General features: G+C 35.5%; 1 protein-coding gene across 1 annotated transcript in view; it reads right to left on the reverse strand.

The window, feature by feature from the left end:
• Positions 1-22,577, reverse strand: part of ALMS1 (ALMS1 centrosome and basal body associated protein) — a 229,346-nt gene that overhangs the window by 180,525 nt on the left and 26,244 nt on the right. The window contains exons 2-6 of the mRNA XM_060168612.1: positions 14,243-14,438; positions 10,745-10,862; positions 7,452-9,600; positions 7,196-7,345; positions 2,304-2,463 (exon numbers count right to left, since the gene is read on the reverse strand). Of these exons, the coding sequence (XP_060024595.1) occupies positions 2,304-2,463; positions 7,196-7,345; positions 7,452-9,600; positions 10,745-10,862; positions 14,243-14,438 (2,773 nt within the window). The remainder of the gene's footprint in view (positions 1-2,303; positions 2,464-7,195; positions 7,346-7,451; positions 9,601-10,744; positions 10,863-14,242; positions 14,439-22,577) is intronic.

The following is a 22,577-nucleotide window of genomic DNA, read 5'->3' on the forward strand; positions in this document are numbered from 1 at the left end:
CCTAGAGCCCATGCTCCGCAACAAGAGAAGCCACCGCAGTGAGAAGCCCACACACCACAACAAAGAGTAGCCCCTGCTTGCCGCAACTAGGGAAAGCCCACATGCAGCAACAAAAACCCAACACAGCCAAAAATAAAATAAATAAAAATAAATAATTCACTTTTTAAAAAGTAAAAATTAGCTAGAAAATTATTAAAGAAATTAAAATACTGGAAAATATTCACTTAATGCAATAAAAAGCAGTAAAGGATGAACAGAAGAACAAAAGAGTCATAAGGCATATGGAAAAGAAAAAGTAAATCAGCAAGTATAAATCCAATGTTATCAATAATTACATTAAATGTGAATGGATTAAACAATCACATCAAAGGCAAAGATTGGGGCTTCCCTGGTGGTGCAGTGGTTGGGAATCCGCCTGCTAATGCAGGGGACGCGGGTTCATGCCCCGGTCCAGGAGGATCCCACATGCCGCAGAGCGGCTGGGCCCATCGGTCATGGCCACTGAGCCTGAGTATCTGGAGCCTGTGCTCCGCGACGGGAAAGGCCGCATACCGCAAAAAAAAAGGCAAAGACTGTCAGTCTGGAATTAAGAAATAAAAAGATACAATTATAAGCTATTTACAAGAGATACAGTTCAGTTTCAAAAACATAAATAGGTTGAAAGTACAGGGATGAAAAAAGATACAACATTCAAGCAGCAACCATAAGAACTGTAAAGTCCACAGAGACATAAGACAAAATAGACCTTAAAACAAAAAAATATGTTTCTAGAATTAAAGAGGGACAACAGCAAAAAGGTCAATTCATCAGGAATATATAACAATTACAAACATAAATGCACTTAATATCAAAGTCTCAAAATATATGAAACAATTCTGACAGAAAAGGGAAAAACAGACAAACAATAATAATTGGAGACTTCAATACCCTACTTTCAAAAATGGAGAAAACTAGCAGAAGATCAACAAGGATCAGAAGACTTGAACACTATAAACCCACTAGAACTAAGAGACATGTATAGAACACATCACCTAACAACAGCAGAATGCACATTTCTTCTCAAGCGCAAACCATACATTCTACCGGATAAACATGGTAGGACATAAAACATGCCTCAGTTAAATTTAAAAGCACAAAAATCCTATAAAGTATATTAGGAAATAGTTTAGATGAATTAAAACAAAAACACAACAAGCCAAAACTTAAGGCACACAGCTAAAGTAGTGTTTAGATCTATCAACGTAAATACCTACATTAAAAAGAAAAATCTCAAATCAATAACATAACATTTAGGGAAACGTAAACCAAAACTACAAGATACCACTTCACAGCCACCAGAATGGCTATAATCAGAAAGACAGAAAAACAAGTGTTGTGGAGGGTGTGGAGAAACTGGAACCCTCATAATGCTGGTGGGAATGTAATATGGTGCATATTCTTTGGAAAACAGTTTAGCAGTTATTCAAAATGTTAAACACTGTTACCATGAACGAGAAATTCCCACTCCTAGATATATACCAAAGAGAAATAAAAATAACAAATACACAAACCTGTACGTGAATGTTCATAACAGCATTATTCCTAAGGGTCAAAAAGTGGAAAACAACCCAAGTGTCCATCAACTGATGAACAGGTAAACAATATGTGACATATCCATCCTATGGCAATAAAAAGGAATGAGTACCGATATACACTATAACATGGATAAATCTTGAAAACGTACTCAGTAAAAGAAGCCAGCCACAAAAGATCTCATATTGTATGATTTCACTCACATGAAAATGTCCAGGATAGGCATCTCCAACCTCAGCTGACTTCTCAGAACTACTGCCAATCCATCTGCTTATCCTTGGTCAGCTCCATCCCCTATTCACTTCAACATAAATTCTAAGCCTTCACCAAGCCACTCTCCTCAAATCCCTTAACTCACCTCCACAACTCTCAACCTCCCTCAGCAGACAATCTTGCTTTCTACCTCAAAACTAATCTCTCAGTTTCCTCTCTGTAAACGTGTATCTGTTCTTATGCTCATTTAATTCCCTTTTCCCTTCAAGTCACAGAAAGGAATATAGAAACAAACTGACTCTAATATCAGACTCCTCCATGTAATTCAGTTCTAAACACTGTCATGAAGAATGCAATGAAAATCAAATGGTTCATCTAACAAAAGATCTGAGGATCTATAAATACACCTAATCCAAAGTTAACATTATTGCAGGAGTTCAAAAGTAAAAAATTAGGCACAGCAAGATATTTTTAACAAGCTAGTCATAAGGACACTTGATATCTCCTTCTTTACATACCTGTTGAATGTTTGAAAGTCCCTGGCACAGTGTCAGGAGATACCCTCAACATTCTGAGATCTGAAGAGTGATACTCCAACTCTCTAGTTGGCTCATGAGGAACAGATGGAGGCAATACAGATGCAAAAGACTGATTAATGTCCATATTAGAAAGACATACCTATGAAAAGAGATAAAAAATGATGAAAATAAGATTAATTTTAGACTTCATCTACTAAAAAATAACCTCATTTTTATGAAAATGAATGTTAAGCAGTTATACCAGTTCCTCAAGATCATATTCTCAACCCTCCTGAATTCATATATAGATCATATCTTGTTTGGTTAATTCCAGGAAGGCTCTACAAATTATTTGAGGGTTTGGAAGTCTACCTGTATAGAATATTACAGATAGGAGACCTAGAAGTGTTCTATTACTCAGAAGTTTGCTACTTAACAATAGTATGATCTGAACTATGGTAATATTCTTGACAAGCTCAAGGACTTGTTTTTTAAGGAGAGGTATGTTAGGGAAAGGAAAGAGGAAAGGAGGGAAGAGAGAACAGAAATATTTTCAAGAAATCCACAAATGTTTAGAAGAAAAATAAACGCATCAAAGAACTGTATCTGTGATCAGTTACCAAAAATCATAAGTTCTCAAATTTTTTGAAACAAAAGTAGTGGGAAATATAAACTGATGAAGTAAAGGTTAAATGCTGAAAAAGAAGTTCCTGAAGTTTCATGACATTCCAGCAAGTCCTTGTTAAAAAAGAAATCAGAGGGGACTTCCCTGGCAGTCCAGTGGTTAAGACTTCGCCTTCCAATGCAGGGGTGTGGGTTCGATCCCTGGTTGGGGAGCTAAGATCCCACATGCCTCATAGCCAGAAAAACAAAACATAAAACAGAAGCAATATTGTAACAAATTCAACAGACTTTAAAAATGGTCCATATCAAAAAAAAAATCTTAAAAAAAAAAAAGAAATTATAAACTATTAGTACTGATGTTGGTACATAAACATTACACAACTTTTCACCAAATTCACAGTATACTCTCATATAAAAACAACATACCACTTTTATTTTCCTAAAAAGTTATTCCAGTGCTGCCCTCTCAGGAGGGAGTCTAAAAATGTACATAAGCATGAATTTTTCTATCCTCTTTTATGAAAGATTTTTCAGTGTGTAGTAACAAATATTCTTAAGAAGCTGGCAGAATGTGGAAATAAATAATTCTACTTCTACTGCCCATATAGTTTCTCTAGACCCATGGTTCTCAAATGGGGAAGATTTTGCACTCCCCCACCTCCCCCCACCAAGGAACGTGTGGCAATACCTGGAGACATTTTTCGCTGTCATAACTTTAGTGGGGGTAATGTTACTGACATCTAGTAAGTAGAGGCCAGGGATGTTGCTAAACATCCTAAAATACACAGAACAGCCCCCCACAACAAAGAATTATCCAATCCCAAAGCAATAGTGTAGAGGAACCCTGCTCTAAACATAGCACAAAGTTCTTAGTTTTCAATTATCCTACTGCCAAAGGAGACATGCAGCTCATTAACAGCATGGGTTTGAACTGCACTGGTTCACTTACACATGGATTTTTTTTTTTTCAATAGTAAATACTACAGTACTACACACGATCCAAGATTGGTTGAATCTGTGGATGTGGAAGAACCATGAATATGGTGGAATCGGGGATACAGGGGGCCAACTGTGGATCTTCAACTTCGCAGAGGGTCAGTGCCCCTAATTCCCACATTGTTCAGTCAACTGTATATATCACATATATGATAGATAAATACTTGTGTGTGCTCATGCATGCACTGTGTTTAATAGAAGTTTTCCCCTAAAGCTTCCAAACATAGGGGAAAAAATTTCTATTCCAATCTTGACTTTGATAACATTTCAAAGCTTCGAAATATATAGATTATTAGAGCAGTTAATAAAAAAGAAAATGCAGAATGAAAAAGATGAGATATATTTATTTAAGAGATCAACAGATGTTTGTCACTAAAAATTAAAGGAGTCAGGAGGGAAAAAAAATCAAGATTTGTTTATCTCCTAGTTTTTATCAATAATGAAGACAGAATCAAAGACAATGAAGAAACCAAGAAATGCTAACACCTCTATAAGAACTGAGAAAATCTGTAAGTCACTCTGATTTTAGGAAAAAAATGAATTATTCTGATCTAAGCAAGGTGAATTTGAGATGTTGGGACTATTCACAGGAAAATTTCATGCAAGAAATTTCTACCTAGGAGAAATAATACTAGGGTCTTAAAATAGAGATGATAACCATCCACACAGAGAAAAGCATTTAAACCTTGAGAGGAAACAAATTCTTTGGGATGGAGGGGGGACCAACAAAACAAACACGAAAGAAATCTAAGGAGTCAATCTTAAATAATATTTAAGAGTTACGTGGCCAAAATAAGGGATACTAAAACAGTATTTTATTATAGAGGTTAAAAGAATGTAATATGCTGCTGCCAGGAACAAGGAGAGAGAAGGAACAGAATAATGAATTAGAGTAGGAAGTCCTGGTAAGAGTCTAATGGTCTAGTTTCAGTAAAGGGAACTAACAGCCAGGCACTAACCATGTAAGTGCTACATACCTTACACCCCATTTAACATAACAACATTTGAGGTTGATTATTATTGTTCCTATTCTTTATGTAGACAAGGAAGGAGAGTGATCCTCCAAAATCATTTGCCCAAGGCACAAGGCTAATAACAAAGTAACTGAACAGGGTTTTGACTCCAATTCTCCAGTCTCTTCATAGCCCTAACCTACATCATACATAAGTGGATACCCAAATAATCATTTAGAGAATGATGGATACGTATCAAAGTGAGGCAAACAAGTATGAATGCCTCTTCTGAGACACAGATGAGAATAAGGAAGAAACCAAAGAGTAGGCAAACCCCCTGAGAGCAAGCTGGGCCACGCAGGAAGATTATCATCATGTCTGGCTCATTGTTTCCCTCATATTAGCATTACGTAACTCCCAGACCATAGAAGAGAGCTAAGAGTGAAAGACAATATAGAGAACAGCATCCTCCCTGGACTAAAAACCTACAGTTAAGGGCAAATAAAATTTGAAATTGTGTCACAGTTAATCTCAGCACAACACTGTTAACTGAATATACATCTTTATGTCTTTAAATATATTTTATCTACATGAAAAGTTGATGACATAAATTACAAAAGTAGCACTATCAAAAAAATTAGAAACTCTCAGTTTAAATATAATTAACACTGCTGTATGTTATATATGCAAGTTGTTAAAAGTAAATCCTAAGAGTTTTCATCACCAGGAAAAAATATTTTTTCTATTTCTTTAATTTTGTATCCATATGAGACGATGGATGTTCACTAACTTTATTGTGGTCATCATTTCATGATGTATGTAAGTCAAGTCATTACACTGCATCCCTTAAACTTATACTGTGTTGTATGTCAATTATACCTCAATAAAACTGGAAGAAAAAGGCAAAAAGAAACTCAAAGTTTAAAATTGATATTTTGTTTCTCATTCTTATTAAAACTAACTCTGACCTTCACTCTTGCCAAAATGATGCAAAATCTTGGCTTTGGTTTCACTGAAGAACAGTTTATGGTATAGTGGTTAAGTATATTGACAAGGTTAGTTTCAAATACTAGTTCCCCTACTTGCAAGTTCCTTAACCCTATAAATATCAATTGCAAAATGGGGATGATAATAATCCCCAACAATCCTCCCTGACAGGATTGACCAAAGGCCTAAATGAATTGAGGCATGTAAGTAAATCTCTTAGCATATTATTTGAGCACAGTGTGTTAGCTATCATTTTCATCCCCATCTTTATTAAATTGAAAATTAGAATTAAACAATGTCTAGAATGTTGAAGAAAATAAAACTAACCTAACAGTTCTCTATATTAAAATTTTTAAATAAATTGTAAATAAAAGGAAAAATTCATCACAATATCTTTGTTCAGTTTCTCTTTTCAACTACCTGAACCTAAAGGTCAAAATATAATTGCAGGGACTTCCCTGGTGGTCCAGCGGTTGAAACTCTGCACTCTCAATACAGGGGCCCAGGGTTCGATCCCTGGTCAGGGAACTAGATCCCACATGCCGCAACTAAGACCCGGCGTAGTAAAATAAATAAATATTTTAAAATATAATTGCAACTCAAACTAGCAGCTTTCCAATGACATACTAATCTTATACATGGGAAAACTGGAAAAGGAAAGTAACATTAAGTATACCACATATATGACCTAACTGTCTTTAATGACTAACAGAATGTAAGGATATATTATCAGGAAGTGGGACCCAGATTGGAGCTGACAGTATCAGACAAAACCGGATGAGCAATGGGACCAGAGAAACATTAAAGCCAAAAGATCCAAGGATCCAGGTAAATGAAGCCTTGTACATAAAAGAAAATTGTGACTTCAAGATACCTCTGAAGTTAAAATCTTTCAGGGGTTTCTAAACAAATACTTGAATATGTCAGGGCCTATATACCAAGGCCTGTACATTGAAGGCCAGAGGGGGAAAAAAGCACAACTGAATATCTCCATGAATGAGTCTAATCTTAACACCATCCCAAAGGTTCCTGCTGGCACAATTTGGAAGAGTTAAGATGCCTCAAGATGAAAGGCCTGCAAGCTCCAAAGGATGGCCTTTTCCAAAACACCACAGAAGTCACTAAATCTCATGGTCTACGAAGCACAAATATTTCTTTTACGCCAATTTCTAACAAATTAATGCAGCATATTCCTGGATATCAGATGAAAACCAGATTACACATCACAATTTGGTATTAGAGGATATAAATGGCCCTATACTTTCATCCCCATTTTTCAACTAAAATATTTCTTTCCCTACCGCATAAGAAATGTCAAACGGAAAAACTTACAGGCTCTTCAAAACTGCTCTCTTCCTTAGATGGTAGCTGTACAGTAGACTGCCAGGGCAGGGAGCTGTCACAAATCTCTAGATCATCAAGCAAATTTTCTAAACCTGCTAGCTTAATGCACTCACCAGTCAAGTCACCTTGGTCACATATCTGGGAAACAGTAAAGAGTAAAAGTAAAAACAAATAACAATACCATTTTCTGAAACAATACTGGAAAAGACCATGTCTCTCCCCAACAATCATTTTATTGTCTCACCTCTCTTTGTAGTTCAACAACTCTTTTCCTGCATACAACATCATTTTCATCTAGGCTACAGCATTCAGTATCATCATCCAGAGTATAGATGTCAGATTCAGCCTTCCCCTGCAGGCCCTCTACAAAATAGGAGTCATTTTGCATAATTGTATAGACAGTAAAACTGGACTTGGCTCCCACAGGCCAAGGAATTTCACCTTGGTCTATATCAGCTTTCAGCAATGTCTCTTGGCCAACTGCAATTAATGATGCATCACTGATCACTGGCAAAGTACCTTGTGACTTTGCATTACATGCCACCAAGTTTGCTGAAAAGCTGCTTCCTACAGCTGCAGATGGACCTTCAATGACGTTACTAGAGTTTCCATTCTCACCCAAAATACAGTTTGAGGAATCTGCAACTTCTTCAAAGGTGTGCTGCTTTAAATCTTGTAAAACCAAAGAATCTGAAGTCCATACTTTCATTGGATAAATAATGTTTGAAGATCCTAACTTCTCTGCAAGGTCAAGAGCAGAAACAGACTTTATCTTCCCAATGGGAAGAAATGGTTCATTGTCTGTATCATACTGAAATAAAGCTGACTGTGTCTTGCCAAGACCAACAGCCTGTCTGAGAGATTTTTCACTTAAAGAAGATGACGACTTAAGCTCTGGACTAAGAGAAAGTGGCTTAATGAATATTTCCTGAGGAGCACTGGGGAGTGATTTTATATTAGGATGCCAGTACAGGGAGCTATCACCATCATCTTTTTTATACAACAATGGTTTTGAAGCTGCTGATTCAAACACCCCAGGAGTAGATTGATAGTGTGGGTGATTAAGTTTATCAAAGAAAGAGTTTTCAGCATAATTTAATAGGGAAAGATCTGGATTTTTTGGTTCATTTTCTTGGCTGTCATTTGTTAAAGATTTATTGATGTCAGTTTGGATTTCATTTACTGTACTCTCTTTCTCAGAAGGTTCAATAGAGGCAATAACTGCCTGAAAGGCTACATTTTCAGTAGCATCAACATTTTTCCCACCAAAAGCAGAAGGTGGCTTTTGGTTTCCTTCTTCTTGAAAACACAGCTGTTCTGATGTCTCATCTGAGTTGGATTTAATAGTCCGAAGAAGACCACCAAAAACCTCCATCTTAGAGGTATCATGCCCCGTGGAGAGTATATGTGCTTCTGACACTTCTACAGAATTATCAGTAACTACAACATTCTCAATATATTGTATTTCTGAAGATCTGGGATGCACCTCTGATAATACTAAAGTATTTCTATTCTCCTTTAGTTCAAAACATTGAGATAATTCTTTCCCCAGATCTTCTTCAATTCCTTTATAACCCTCCAAAGAATCCATCTTTTGTTTCATCTCATTCTCAGCAGGAGCCCTTAAATAAACACTCTCAAAATAATGACTATCAGCTGTCAAGGGAACCTCTCTTCCTCCTCTTTCCAACAAACAATGCAAAAAACAATGTGGCATTTTACTATAAAAGCGAGGAGCAACTTCATGTGGAAAAGAAACACAGTCCTTACTGATTAGACATATTTCTGGATGGTGTGAAGCTCCCTGTTTGCTCCATGGCATATCTGAAAAAGGGGCACTAAAATTGTCACTTTCCTTATGAATTTTATTTTTATCAATTGTGTCAGATGAATCTGAATAAGAATCACGGTCCTTACTGGTTAAATATTTTTCTAACTGTTGTAAAGCTTCCTGTTTCCCATATTGCACATATGAACAAGAAGCATCAAAACTGTCACTTCCTTTAGGAGTTATGTATTCATCACTTGTATCAGATGCAGTTGAAAAAGAAACTTGATCTTTATCAGCTAAATTGGTTTCTGGCTCCTGTATAACTTCTTGTGTCTTCCATGACATATATGAATAAAGAGCATCATAACTATCAGAGTCTTTGGGGGTTTTCAGATCCTCAAGTGTATCAGGTGAAACAATCTCTTCTTTAGTCCCTTGTTCAAGAGTTAATAAAGAGCGCTGAGAGTCAATAGCTGTACTACCTATAAGTGGGTGCTGAGATACTCTAAAGCAACTGTTAACTAAGTTTGAAGCTACTTCTGAGGCTGCCTGGAATAAAGCTTCACTAACTTCCGACGGTCGAGAAAACCATTCAGTGTCTTCAGACTTACCAGGAATTCCCCTGAAAATATACAGTTAAAAATAAATAAATAACACATTAAAAACATTTATTTTTTAAAATACTAACATGAAAAAATACAAAATTGATATGTCACTGAAATCGAGGTTATTTGAAAGTATATTGAAAAACAAAGTCCTAATTTCAAATTCCTTTAGGGTGGCTAATGATTGAACAAAGCAAATTCTTTTAAAAGAATTTAAAAGAAGGTAAATTACCATCCTATGACCCTGATATTTTCTCAGGCTTCCCTCAAAACAATATTGCCCCAAAAAGTGATTCTTTAAATGAAAATATCAAACTTTACTATTTAAAATGCGTAGTTTATCACCTACCATAATTTAATATTCATTTAACCTGCATTAATTCTTCTACTACTCATTTATTATGCTCTTGAAAACCAATTAAGTGAGTTACTCCCCAAACAAAACAGTAACCTAATCATTGGTTGACTATTGTGTATAGAACACTTTTCACAAAAGTAATTTTAAAGTAATACATAGCACAGGGCAGAGGTTTTTACTCTGTAAACATTTATACTTTTTAATTTAAGGCTTCTTTTTTATTTCTAAAAGAAGAAAACATATTCTTGGATAATTCCAAATATGCTTTGGAGAATTCCAGACTTGTCTCTCATTATGACTAAAGGGCATTAATTTGGAGTAACTGTTAATTTCGATGTGTTTATTAGAAAAATCGTGTTAGTTCATATTCGCACCTCCTATGAAGGAGAGATAGCTAGATTCATTCAATATTGGCTGACAAAAATGACAGTGCCAAACAAGCTAGTGACCATGAAATGAATGCTTTTTACAGAATGGGTGTGGGCTGATGAGCAGCAAAAGGGAAGATTTAGAAGGAAGAAAATTAGTGTGCCTTCTAAATTAAAATATGCCTAATATACTAGAATACATTAGAAATTATTTTTAAAGAAACTGAAGTCCCCTGGCTCATTTTTACACATATTACTATGCCAAATTAACATGTATCATGCCTTAATTTAGGGCCTTGTTATCTTCAGAGTGTGTACTGAGAATATCTAGCTCCCAACCCAAAGTCTCACCTGAAGTCATTAATATTAGTAACAACTTAGAAGAAAAGAAAGAGTAGAAAGGTTACATGCAAACAGAAAAATAAATCATCCTACCTCAGAGGAGCAAAATCTAGTTCACTTTGGTAAAACAAGGAATCAGGCCCAAACTCTTGATCTTTTGTCAAACATGTCAGCAAAGGCAAATCAGGAGAAGCGAAATTGTCTTGCATGACTGCAAAGTTTCAAATATAAAGATGTTGGGAATGCTGAAAATTAATTGTTTAGCTTATATAGTATTTTAAAGAACCTAAATATGCTGCCATCTGGAAGTTTCTACAAGCATTAGTATGATAATATAACAGCAGCAGCAGCAAATACCATTTATTAATAGCCTGACAAGATCCAGGCACTTAACATACAATATTTTATTTAATCCTCATAACAACCTTGAAGTATAGGTATTTTTATACCCATCTTATAGATGAGGAAACATGATCATAAATCTTAAAGAATACTAAGTAATTTGTCCACATTCAAATAGATTAAGTACCAGAGTGCAATCTGAATCTAAACACTCTACTTTTTAGCAAGTGCTCCTAACCATTATGAGTGTTTCTTCCTATCTTACATCAAAGTGTGGTCCACAGACTCCCAGGCATCCCTAAGACACTCTCAGAAGATGCCTGGGGTCAAAATTATATTCAAAGTAATATTAACATATCATGTGCCTTATTCACTCTCACTCTCTCATAAGGATACACTGGAATTTTCCAGAAGCTACATTACCTATGATAAAGCAACATCCTGAATGCAGAAGCCACCTGTCTTCTATTAAGTCAGACATTACAGTTTTTTCTTTTTTAAGTAAAACAACGCTAGTCTTCTAAACATTTTTGGTTTGGAAAATAGTTATTTTTCTAAAAAACTAGATAATTTATGTTAACATGCAATGGAGTTGTTACTTTTTAATGAGTTGATAAATATTTTTTAAATTTCTCAGTTTTAATAATTTCTAATATGGGAAAATATCAATAATCCACATCAACAAAAGTTCTCAGTAACTTTAAAGTGTGTCAAGGAAATTCTGTGAACAAGAAGTTTGAGAATTGCTAATATAAAGGAAAAAAAGTTCTTCTGAATTCCTGAATGCCACCTTAAATAAGGTTTATTATAATGTCCTTAAATATGTACAACTAGGTATAAACTCCTTATTCCTTATAGTATTTCTACAACTATAAAACAAAAAAATATTAATAGAAACAAAACTATAAAACCAACAGCATTCTATTTCATATTAATTTAAATAGATTGGTGATGTTTTGCTAAAACTGAATTGTTCTTTCAATATAAAGGCAATACTGTTGCTACAGTATACTTTCTTGATTTCAGAATGCCTCTAATAATACTGCATACCTTCCCTATCATAACTGTCACACTCTTGTTTTAATCTTTGGTCTGTCTGCTTCCCACCTAGATTATCAACTCCATGTCTGCATTATTCACAGCTGTACCCTCAGTGCCTAGCAAAGTACCAGCTACATTTAGTAGGCACTCAAAATACAATTATTTATTTACTGAATGGATTAATTAAAAATAAGAAACTGAAAGATAACGATAACCTTTACCACCAAGGACTAATCGGTATGGTTCCTCTTTGGCTACAGACTCAGTCTTAAACCTTCATAACAGAAATCTTTACCCCTCTAAGAATCATGAAGATTTTTTAACAAAGACCCCACCTTTCCTCACATTTTGGCAATTACTGATGGCCTGGATCACTCTTTTTTGAGATACCTAACTGTTCTGGCACCAGTCATCATCATGACATTTGCCATTGGTGAGGTACACCCTACAATGACTGGATTCAAGCATAACAAAAAAGCAATGATGAAATTTCCTCTGGCCATCAGATCCTGGGATCTAATAATTAAAATGTTCTACTTTATCTATAGTAAATGAGAAGCTGGAGTTATAAAACTTTACATTAGAAAATACATTAGAAGCCATGTAGCACAATCTCCAACCCAATGCTGAAAACTATCCTATTAGAGAACTTCGCTTGACATTTTGCTATGACATAATGCTCACTTTTTTTTGTTATACAGCCTTTCCAGTATTAAATGGCTCTATTAGAAAGTTCTTTCTTGTATCAAGTTGAAAACAGCCTCCCTATAAGCTACGTAGTCTCATTTTAACCTCTAGAATAGGAATTAGCAAACATTTTCTATAAAAGGTCAGCTAGTAAATATTTTACGCTTTATTGATCACACATGGTATCTCTATCCTATATACTTCTTTTCTTTTTACAATCCTTTAAAAATGCTAAAACCTTTTCTAGCTCACAAAATCAGGCCTTAGACTATGGCTAGTAGTTTGCAGACTCCTGCTCTAAACCACTATCCAACTCATCCCATGGTACTATTATTTTCCTTTTACTGTATTGTCTTCCCAAAAGAAGAAGTAGCTTTCATCTATATATTCCTAGCATCCAACACACAATAGGCACTTAGATATTTGTTAAATAAATGAATAAATGAAAAATACATTGCTTCCTCTTTAGCATGACAGCCCTTCAAATACCTGATCGTAGCAAAGTCTTCCCTTTCATCTACTATCATAGTAATCTCCTCCCACAAGGGAACTCTAATGTTAACATCTTTCTTAAAATATAAAACTAAAATTGACTTTGATGATCTACATCACTGAATATACTGGCACTAGTATTTTTACTTGGATAGTATTTGCTTGTATTTGAAAGGAACTTGTTGAATTAATTCCTAATTCTTGCTCCTCTACAAAACTCTGATACGACAACTCCATGGTTGAATCCCACTCCCTTGACAAAAGTTAATTGTAAAATATGTGGTTGTGGCATTTTCTTCAATTTTTGAAAATAAAAATCTGAAGAAAACGGAAGGAAAAACCAAAGAATATTTGTCTGAATTATGATTTAGGAATGAAAAAACTGAAATTACCATATTGGCTAAGCATTCTTATATATGTGCAACAATCCAAAGTAGTGATAATACAATTCTACCTCCTACCTTGATGATTTGAAAAGTACTTAAAGTTCATCTTTTGTAAAGAGCTAATAAATCAGTTCCACATTAAACAGAGGAAAGCAGGAAGCTCTACCTCAGACAAGTCATTTAACCTCTTTATCTCAATGTCTGGGTCTGAAAACTTAGGATAATAATATATGTCTTAACTAATTTTAAGAATCTAATGAGCTTAAGCATGAACATTTGTTTTTTGTTTGTTTTTTATACATCATGGAGCCTCCACTGCTGAGAGAAGTAGTCAAAGGATAAATATATGGTTTACATATATGTTTACAAATTCAGGACTAAGGAGGCATACCCACTAGAGGAAGTTACCACTTTTTTCCCTTCTGAGAGCAACAAGGGGAGATAAAATGAGGAGCAACTGCACATTTAAATATAACTAGGCCAGCTGGCCAGTGTGGAAAACGAGAAATAAGCTACTACCTTTGAGTACAGTTCTACAGAGCTCCTCAGCTCAAGAAAGGATTTAGACGCAAGATTTGCACTCCCCCATAAGTATTTTACAAATGTGAGGTATTACTACTAGTTAAAAATAAAGAGGCATTACCTAGCAATGGAGAACATAAGAGATCTCTGTTCGACTCCTTTACTTGATTTTCTGATTGGGTCAATATACCTTCCTCCAGAGAGGGGAAGTCTGTCACTTCAGTCCCTTTCTCTCTCACATTAAACCTGGTCTGGGTTGTATCCAAGGTGTGGGAAGAGTCCATTCCTTGAGGAAGATAATGCCAAGATTCTGTTCTCTAAAACAATAATTTTGAAGGAAAATATGCTAAATCATTAACTGAGTTACCATACATATTAACATTTAGATTAAAACGTCCCTTCACGTAGGATACAGCTTCCTATTTCACAACATTCTCATCAAAATTTGTAAAAAGTAAAGCTGTTCTGTGTTTTTCACAATATTGATAACATTTTTGATCTTTTCCCATTATTACCCATCTTTCAACATGTTGAATCACTGGCATTTCTGCTATTCTTTAATAGTTACTTCTCATCATTAAAACAATAAATTTGGTTCTTCATGATGAAATCTTACAATGTGATAATAATAAAACTGAAAAAAAGATTCCAAACCTAAAGCTACGATATTCTCTACATGTGACCACTTTACTGAATTCTTACTTGCTATACTAGTTTCTAGCGGACTTCTCAGTGCAAAACATCATATGGTTCATGCGTAGTGAGTGGTTCACTTGTCTCTTTCAAATATTTACTCTTATATTAGTGGCATGATTCAGAAAAATGTTTCTCAAAGTATCTATAGGAAGGATCAGTTTTTCCTACTTCCTATTCATTACAGACTGACATTTTATTAAAATACTAATAAAAATTAACAGGTAACAAGTAAAAAAAAATAATAAACTAATTTTAAAAACTAGTAAAAATAACTAGGAAAATGAAATTGAAAAGATATATAAGCCCAAAATACAAAACACAAGTCTAAGTATCTGATTTCTAGTTCTAAAAAACATCAAATTGCTATAAAAGTTTCTAAACACTTCTTAATTCTTGTACTTATCTCTTGACAGTAACAAGCAATTCATGGCCTGGCACCAATCCACAGACCACACTAGGTAGCAATGTTGAAATAAAGTTGAATTAAATACTAACGGTAAGCAGTTTTTCAACACATTTTCTTTTTAAATTTGGTATTAGTTAATAATTAAGAATATTCGTCCTGGGCTTCCCTGGTGGCGCAGTGGTTGAGAGTCTGCCTGCCGATACAGGGAACACGGGTTCGTGCCCCGGTCTGGGAGGATGCCACATGACGCGGAGCGGCTGGGCCCGTGAGCCATGGCCGCTGAGCCTGCGCAAATGGAGCGTGTGCAACGGGAGAGGCCACAACAGTGAAAGGGGCCCGCGTACCACAAAAAAAAAAAAAGAATATTCGTCCTATCATGCTATTATTCTTTTTATTTTCATTTTAAATTAATTTTATTAGGAATGAGCACTAAATTTGATCAAACTGCATTATAGCATCTTTTTTTCCCCAATTACATCCGTTAAAATACAGCAATAAATTTCTTCATATTGCAACAACTTCACATTTCTTACTTGGTAGTAGTAGATTAGACCTTAATCATATTTGCTAGCACAGTCTTTTACATTTTCACTCATTAGATTAATCAGTATTTTAGAATGCTTCTTTTGTTTTCTAACCTTGTTCTATATTTTTTTAATACAAGGAAATTTGATTTTCCTTGAAAATATAAAAGATTTCATCAGTGAATCCATTAGATCCAGAAACCTTTTTGATAGCTGGTACTATTATAACATTCTTGATTTCTTCCTAGTTCTAATCCAACTCTATAAGCTTTGATAGGTTTGTATTAAGTCTATTTTATTAAGGTGTTTTTCTTTTTCTTGACTGGATTTGCTAGGAATGTATATATTTTGTCTTGAATTTAACAATTCTATTTTCTAACTTAATTATTTGTTTTTCTCTTTGCCATGTTTCTTCTACTTGCAGTTTTTCATTATTTACGTAAAATTTTTTGTTAAATAATGAATTCACTTGATTTACATTTATTTGTTTAAATAAAAAGATGAGACATTATATTGACGGCAATCAACATGCTTAGATATATAATGTACTGATTTTCATTATTTTGTAGTCTATTACTCTCCTTCCTTAATCAACTCAAATTTTTTTAAGAGAATATATATTGTTTTCATTCCCAAATGACCCACCCATAAAAATATGTTGTACTACAATTTAGAAAGATTTCACAATTTCAACAAGACTTTTTTCTTTAAAGGATTATTTCCAGTATTTAAAATTCACCAACCAAATGCTCTTACAGTAAGTTAAAAAAAAAAAAAAAGATACACAACTATCCACTACCTAATATCAGTTATATAAATAGATATAGAGAAAAATATTGGAGTGAATATTCTAAAATATTAACACTACTCATCTATGGCTTATGGGATTATAGACCTTTCACATTCCAAAATATACCAATCCCATCTATGTCAGATAAATCAGTCAAATCCTTAACATCGAACATTACTACTGGAAACATGCTTTTTACATTTTTAATACTTGAAAATAAAAGGAATACGAGAATGATTATTTTAATTTTTTTCTTTTGAGAGCACTCTATTCAATAGGGGATAGTGGGCCAAATGAACAGGTTTTAAAGCAAGGGAATTCCAGTCATCTTGTGACTCTCATTATAGCAAAATCTCGGGTCCCCAACTCATCTCTTAGCCCCTTTGACCGGGGTTTGAGCCTCATCCCATAGTTTATTCCTCACTACTGATGAGAGACATATCCATGTGTTCTCCTGCCCATCCTTTGACCTCCACAGATCACTTACTTAACTCTAGCTCCTCAACTGCAATAATTTTGTAACCTTCTGAAGACAACTAACCTGTCACATTTACACTTTTCATAATTCCTTTCTTACTTGTATTTCCCTCTTTACCACTCTGAGAGTTCATAATCATCCTTATAATCACTACCTTGCAAACATCTCTTCTTTCTTACCCTTTTCCCCGACTATCCTATTTGCCTGGCAAAAGCTCAGTTCTGGTTGAACCTTCTGCTTGTCTTAATCCAAGCAGTAGCACACTGCTGAAGAAAGCACACACCTACACTGGTTTTCCTTTAGACTGATGACATTAAACCTCAAGGGCACTCAGCCTTGCCTGGAAATTCTACTCTATTTTCCGGGTAAGTTGATTGGCTAAAATGATTACTTTATACTTTCTCTCTTCAGAACTACTGAACCCTCCTTCCTCATTTTTCAACTGATGACCTCATTTCCTACTTTAGTAAGTGAAGAACAGGAGGTGGACCTTCCTTATCTTCCTAGCACAAGATCTACAACCCCATTACCTAACCCAGCTTTTCATCTTGTGATTTAAAAAAAGTCTTACTACCTATCAAAGACCTTCCCATCTCATTCCATTTTTTTCAATGATTTCTTTCCTATATGTGATTCTCCCATTTTCCTTCATGCATTTTCCCTTTCTACTGAATCATTCCTCTCTCCATGTAAACATGCTCTTATAATTTCCCCTCATAAAATAAAATTTAAAAAAATTTGTTGACCATTCTTTTCTTTCTGCTTATTTTGCTGCTATGATTCTGAGTGTTATACCTTTTTAACCAATATAAAAAGGGCCTCAAATCTCTAAATATTTTTTGACAGATGTGAAGAGGGATGACAAATAAACAACAGAATAAATACAAACAAATTTTGAGGGAGAAGTAAAGGTTGGAGATACAAACTTGGGATTTTTAAGTACACAGGCATATTTAAAGCCCTAGATCTAGACAAGAACCAAAACATTCCAACATTTCAAACAGAAGTTAAAAACTCAAATGTGTTTTTACAGGGAGGTAAAAGAAATGAGGTACAGGGAGGTAAAAGAAATGAGTAAACCTGCCTGATATTAGAGAGTAATGGGACCTGTGGCCAACTATGCACTGCATGCACACTTTATTCTGTTTAAAAATTTTTAAAACACTGTGCCCCCCCAATTTTTTTTCTGCAAACCACATTTGAGCCATATGCAGGCCCACAGCTTGCAACCTCTGATTTTAAGGTTTAACAGGGGATGAGAAAGAATAGCCAGAGGAGTAGAAAGAAAACCAGGAGAAGCCGAGAAAGGAAATAATTTTAAGAAGTTAAGCATTGGTTAAGAACATGAAATGCTATTTATTGCATCTAAGATGAGGACAGAAAAGTGCTTACTGTATTCAGCTACACAAATTTGTTGGTGACACTTGCTTTCACAGAAGTGAGGACAGAACACAAGAAGATCAAGTAGAAGAATAAGTAGATCCCAGCCAGTAGATAAGGCATATATATCAAAAAGGAAAAAGGAAAAAAAAATACAATGGATATGATTGTCTATACATTAAAAAGTCCTAAAGAATCTACAAAAGAACTATACTAGAACTAGTAAATGAGATTAGCAAGGTCACAGGATACAAGGTCAATATTGAAAGTCAATTATATTCCTATATAATTGTGATGAACAGTAGGAATTGAAATTTTTTTAACATTTCAGTAAGTCTAATACAAACATGTGTTAAGTTTGGTACACTGAAGGCAACAAAACACTGATGAAGAAATTAGCAATCTAATTAAATCTAAATAAAACTATAAGAACTGTTGTGTCTATGGATTAGAGAACTCAATATTGTTAAGATGTCAATTCCCTTCAAATTGATTTACAGACTCAAGGCAATTTTAATCAAAATTCCAGCAGACTTTTTAAATAGAAATTGACAAACTGATTCTAAAATTTATATGGAAATTCAAAGAATCTAGCATAAACAAAACCATTTTTAAAAAGAAAAACAAAGTGGGAGAACTCACACTATCTGATTTCAAGACAGTACAGTAATTAAGAGCACAGTATTAACATGATGATAGAGATATAAATCAATGGAATAGAGAGTCCAGAAATAGACCCACACAAAGATGCCAAGGGAAAAGGGAGCATTTTCAGCAAATGGTGTTGGAATAACAATTAGATATGCGTATGTAAGAAAATGAAGCTGGACCCCTACTTCACACCATAATCAAAAACCAACTCAAAACAGATTTAGATATAAATGTGAAACTTAAAACTATAAAACTTCAAAAACTCATTCTCAACTGGGCAAGATTTTGACACCCTCCTCTCCCCTCAACCATGATACATTTGGCAATGTTTGGAGACATTTTGACATTTACAAACATGGGGCAGTATTACTGATATCTAGTGGGAAGAGGCCAAGGATGCTGCTAAACATCTTACAATACACAGGACAGTCCTGTAAAATAAAGAATTATCTAGCCCAAATATCAAAAGCACCAAGGCTGAGAAACCCTGTTCTAGAAAAAAATATAGGAGAAAATTTTTGTGATCTAGGATTAGGTCAAAATTTACCAGGTTAGACATAAGAAGTAAAAACCATAAAAAAAAAAATCAATAAACCAACTTCAACTTCATCAAAATTAAAACTTCTACTCTTCAAAAAACAAATAGAACAATTGAAAGGAAAACCACAGACTGGGAGAAAATATTTGCAAAACATATAAAGGACTTACATCTAGAATATATAAAGAACTCTCAAAACTCAACAAATGGAACAAATCACCCATAAAAAATGGGGAAGAGATTTAAACCAACCCCTTCATTAAGAGGAAACATGGATGGCAAATAAGCACACAAAAAGATGCACATTATCATTAGGAAAATGCATATTAAAACCACAATGAGGGCTTCCCTGGTGGCACAGTGGTTGAGAGTCTGCCTGCCGATGCAGGGGACACGGGTTCGAGCCCTGGTCTGGGAGGATCCCGTATGCCGCGGAGCGGCTAGCCCCGTGAGCCACAATTACTGAGCCTGTGCGTCTGGAGCCTGTGCTCCGCAACGGGAGAGGCCGCAATAGTGAGAGGCCTGCGCACCACGGTGAGGAGTGGCCCCCACTTGCCACAACTAGAGAAAGCCCTTGCACAGAAACAAAGAGCCATACACAGCCATAAACAAATAAATAAAATTTTTAAAAAAACACACAATGAGACACCACAACATACCTAGAATGACTAAAAATTTTAAAACAAAAACAAAAAAACCTGACAATACCAAGAGCTGGCAAGGATGCAAAGCAACTAGAACTCCTATACATCGTGGGGAATGCAAAATGGTACAGGCACTTCGGAAAACAGTTTGGCACTTTCTTATAATGTTAAACGTACAGTTACCATATCAGCCAGCAATCCCATTCCTAGGTATTTACCCAAGAGAAATGAAACCAGCTGTCTACCTGAAAACCTGTACATAAGTGGAATACTACTCAGAAATAAATTTTAAAGAGCTACTGATTTATGCAACAACATGGATGAACCTCAAAAGCATGTGCCAAGTGAAAGAAGTCAGATTCAAAAATCTACACATGGGACTTCCCTGGTGGTGCAGTGGTTAAGAATCCGCCTGCCACTGCAGTGGGCACGGGTTTGAGCCCTGGTCTGGGAAGATTCCACATGTCACAGAGCAACAAAGCCCATGCGCCACAACTACCAAGCCTGTGCTCTGGAGCCCGTGAGCCACAACTACTGAGCCCGCGTGCCACAACTACTGAAGCCCGCACGCCTAGAGCCCAGGCTCCGCAACAAGAGAAGCCACTGCAAAGAGAAGCCTGCGCACTGCATAGAAGAGTAGCCCCCACTTGCCACAACTAGAGAAAGCCCGCGTGCAGCAACAAAGACCCAATGCAGCCAAAAATAAATTAATTATTTTTTAAAAAATCTACACACTACAATTCTGAAAGGCAAAACTATAGACAGAAATGAGATTAGCGGTTGCCAGGGACTAAGCATGGGGGAGATGACTGACTACAAAGGGGTACAAGGAAACTTTTTGGGAGTGATGGCAATCAAATGTGTAGTAGTTATATAACTGTATGTATTTGTCAAAGCTCATCAAACTGCACACCTGAAAGAGTTAATTTTGCTGTATTTAAATTATACCTCAATAAACCTGACTTTTTAAAACATGAGGATAAGGTATCAGAAAATAGAGACCAAAAACTCTTGAAAATTTCACTTAACAGGGAGCAGAAACATTAAATGGGGCAGTAGCTGGAGGGAAGAAAGGATGAGACATTTGTACTCAAGTTGCTGGAGCTGATAAGGTCTAGACTGTGACCATGGGGTAAGCAGGGATAGGAGAAGGTTGGGAGGAGTGAAGGAAAAAAATCTCTGCACATTAGATCAAAGATCCAAGAGTTTCAGACCTTGGATGGGTAATGTAAGCTGAAGTGAAAGAAACTAAAAGACGACAGTGTAGCAAGGGCTATAGTTTTCAATGAATAAAAAAAAAGTTAATTTGGATGACAGCGACAAGGATGAATGAGCAGAATAACCAGAAGGAGAAAAGAGGGGAGAGAATTAGGAAGTGGTATAATCCTCCAGTTCTTCTGAGGAACACAGGCATAAAGGCAGAAATGAAGAGCTACAGGATCTATCCACGGTTTATATTTTATAAAACAAGGACCAAAAAAAGGCAAGATATCCATTTTTGGACTGTGCTCTACCATAAACATGCCCTCAGAGAATATTAAACTACTTAGGAATATACCTCTGTATTCGTTTCCTAAAGCTGCCATAATGAACTTACACAAAGTGGAGGGCTTAAAACAACATAAATTTATTCTCTCACAGTTCTGGAGGCTACAAGTCTGAAATCAAGGTGTTGGCAGGGCCATGCTCCATCCAAAGCCTCTAGGGGAGGATCCTTCTTACCTCTTCCTCTTTCTCGAAGCCCCGGGCATTTCTTGGCTTATGGCAGCATAACTCCATCTCTGCCTCTGTCTTCATAGAGCAGACCTCTTCCTGTGTGTCTCTCTCTTACAAGGACACCAGTCATATTGGATTAAGGGTCCACCCTAAATCCAGTATGATCTCTTCTTAATTTAAATAGTTCTATCTTCCATCACTATATTTCCAAATAAGGTCACATTCTGAGGTACTGCAGATTGGGACTTCAACACATCATTTTGGGGCACACAATTCAACCCATAACAATCCCCCTTCCATTTAATGATCACAGAGTACCATGCTTTTTCTGGTCAGGGTTTCTCTTAACCCTTTTCACTTGGCAACAGTAAATCTCCTTCCTCCATACCTTGCATTTAATGGATAATAAATGCAATTTAGGGGAAATTGAAGGTACTAGAAGAAATCTGATACCCAAGTTATTAGATAATCAACCTTAAATAATCATTATGAGTAAGAATGCATTTTTTTCTCCAACAAACATATATGAGGCTTTTCCCTATCTGCTCACAATTTTTTCCATTTCTTCTAAGTTTATTACTATGCTCTAGATCAGTGGTTCCCAAAGTATGGTCCAAAGATCCCTGGGGGTCA

Source organism: Lagenorhynchus albirostris, chromosome 13 (genome assembly GCF_949774975.1).
Source record: "Lagenorhynchus albirostris chromosome 13, mLagAlb1.1, whole genome shotgun sequence".
Classification (NCBI taxonomy): Eukaryota; Metazoa; Chordata; class Mammalia; order Artiodactyla; family Delphinidae; genus Lagenorhynchus; species Lagenorhynchus albirostris.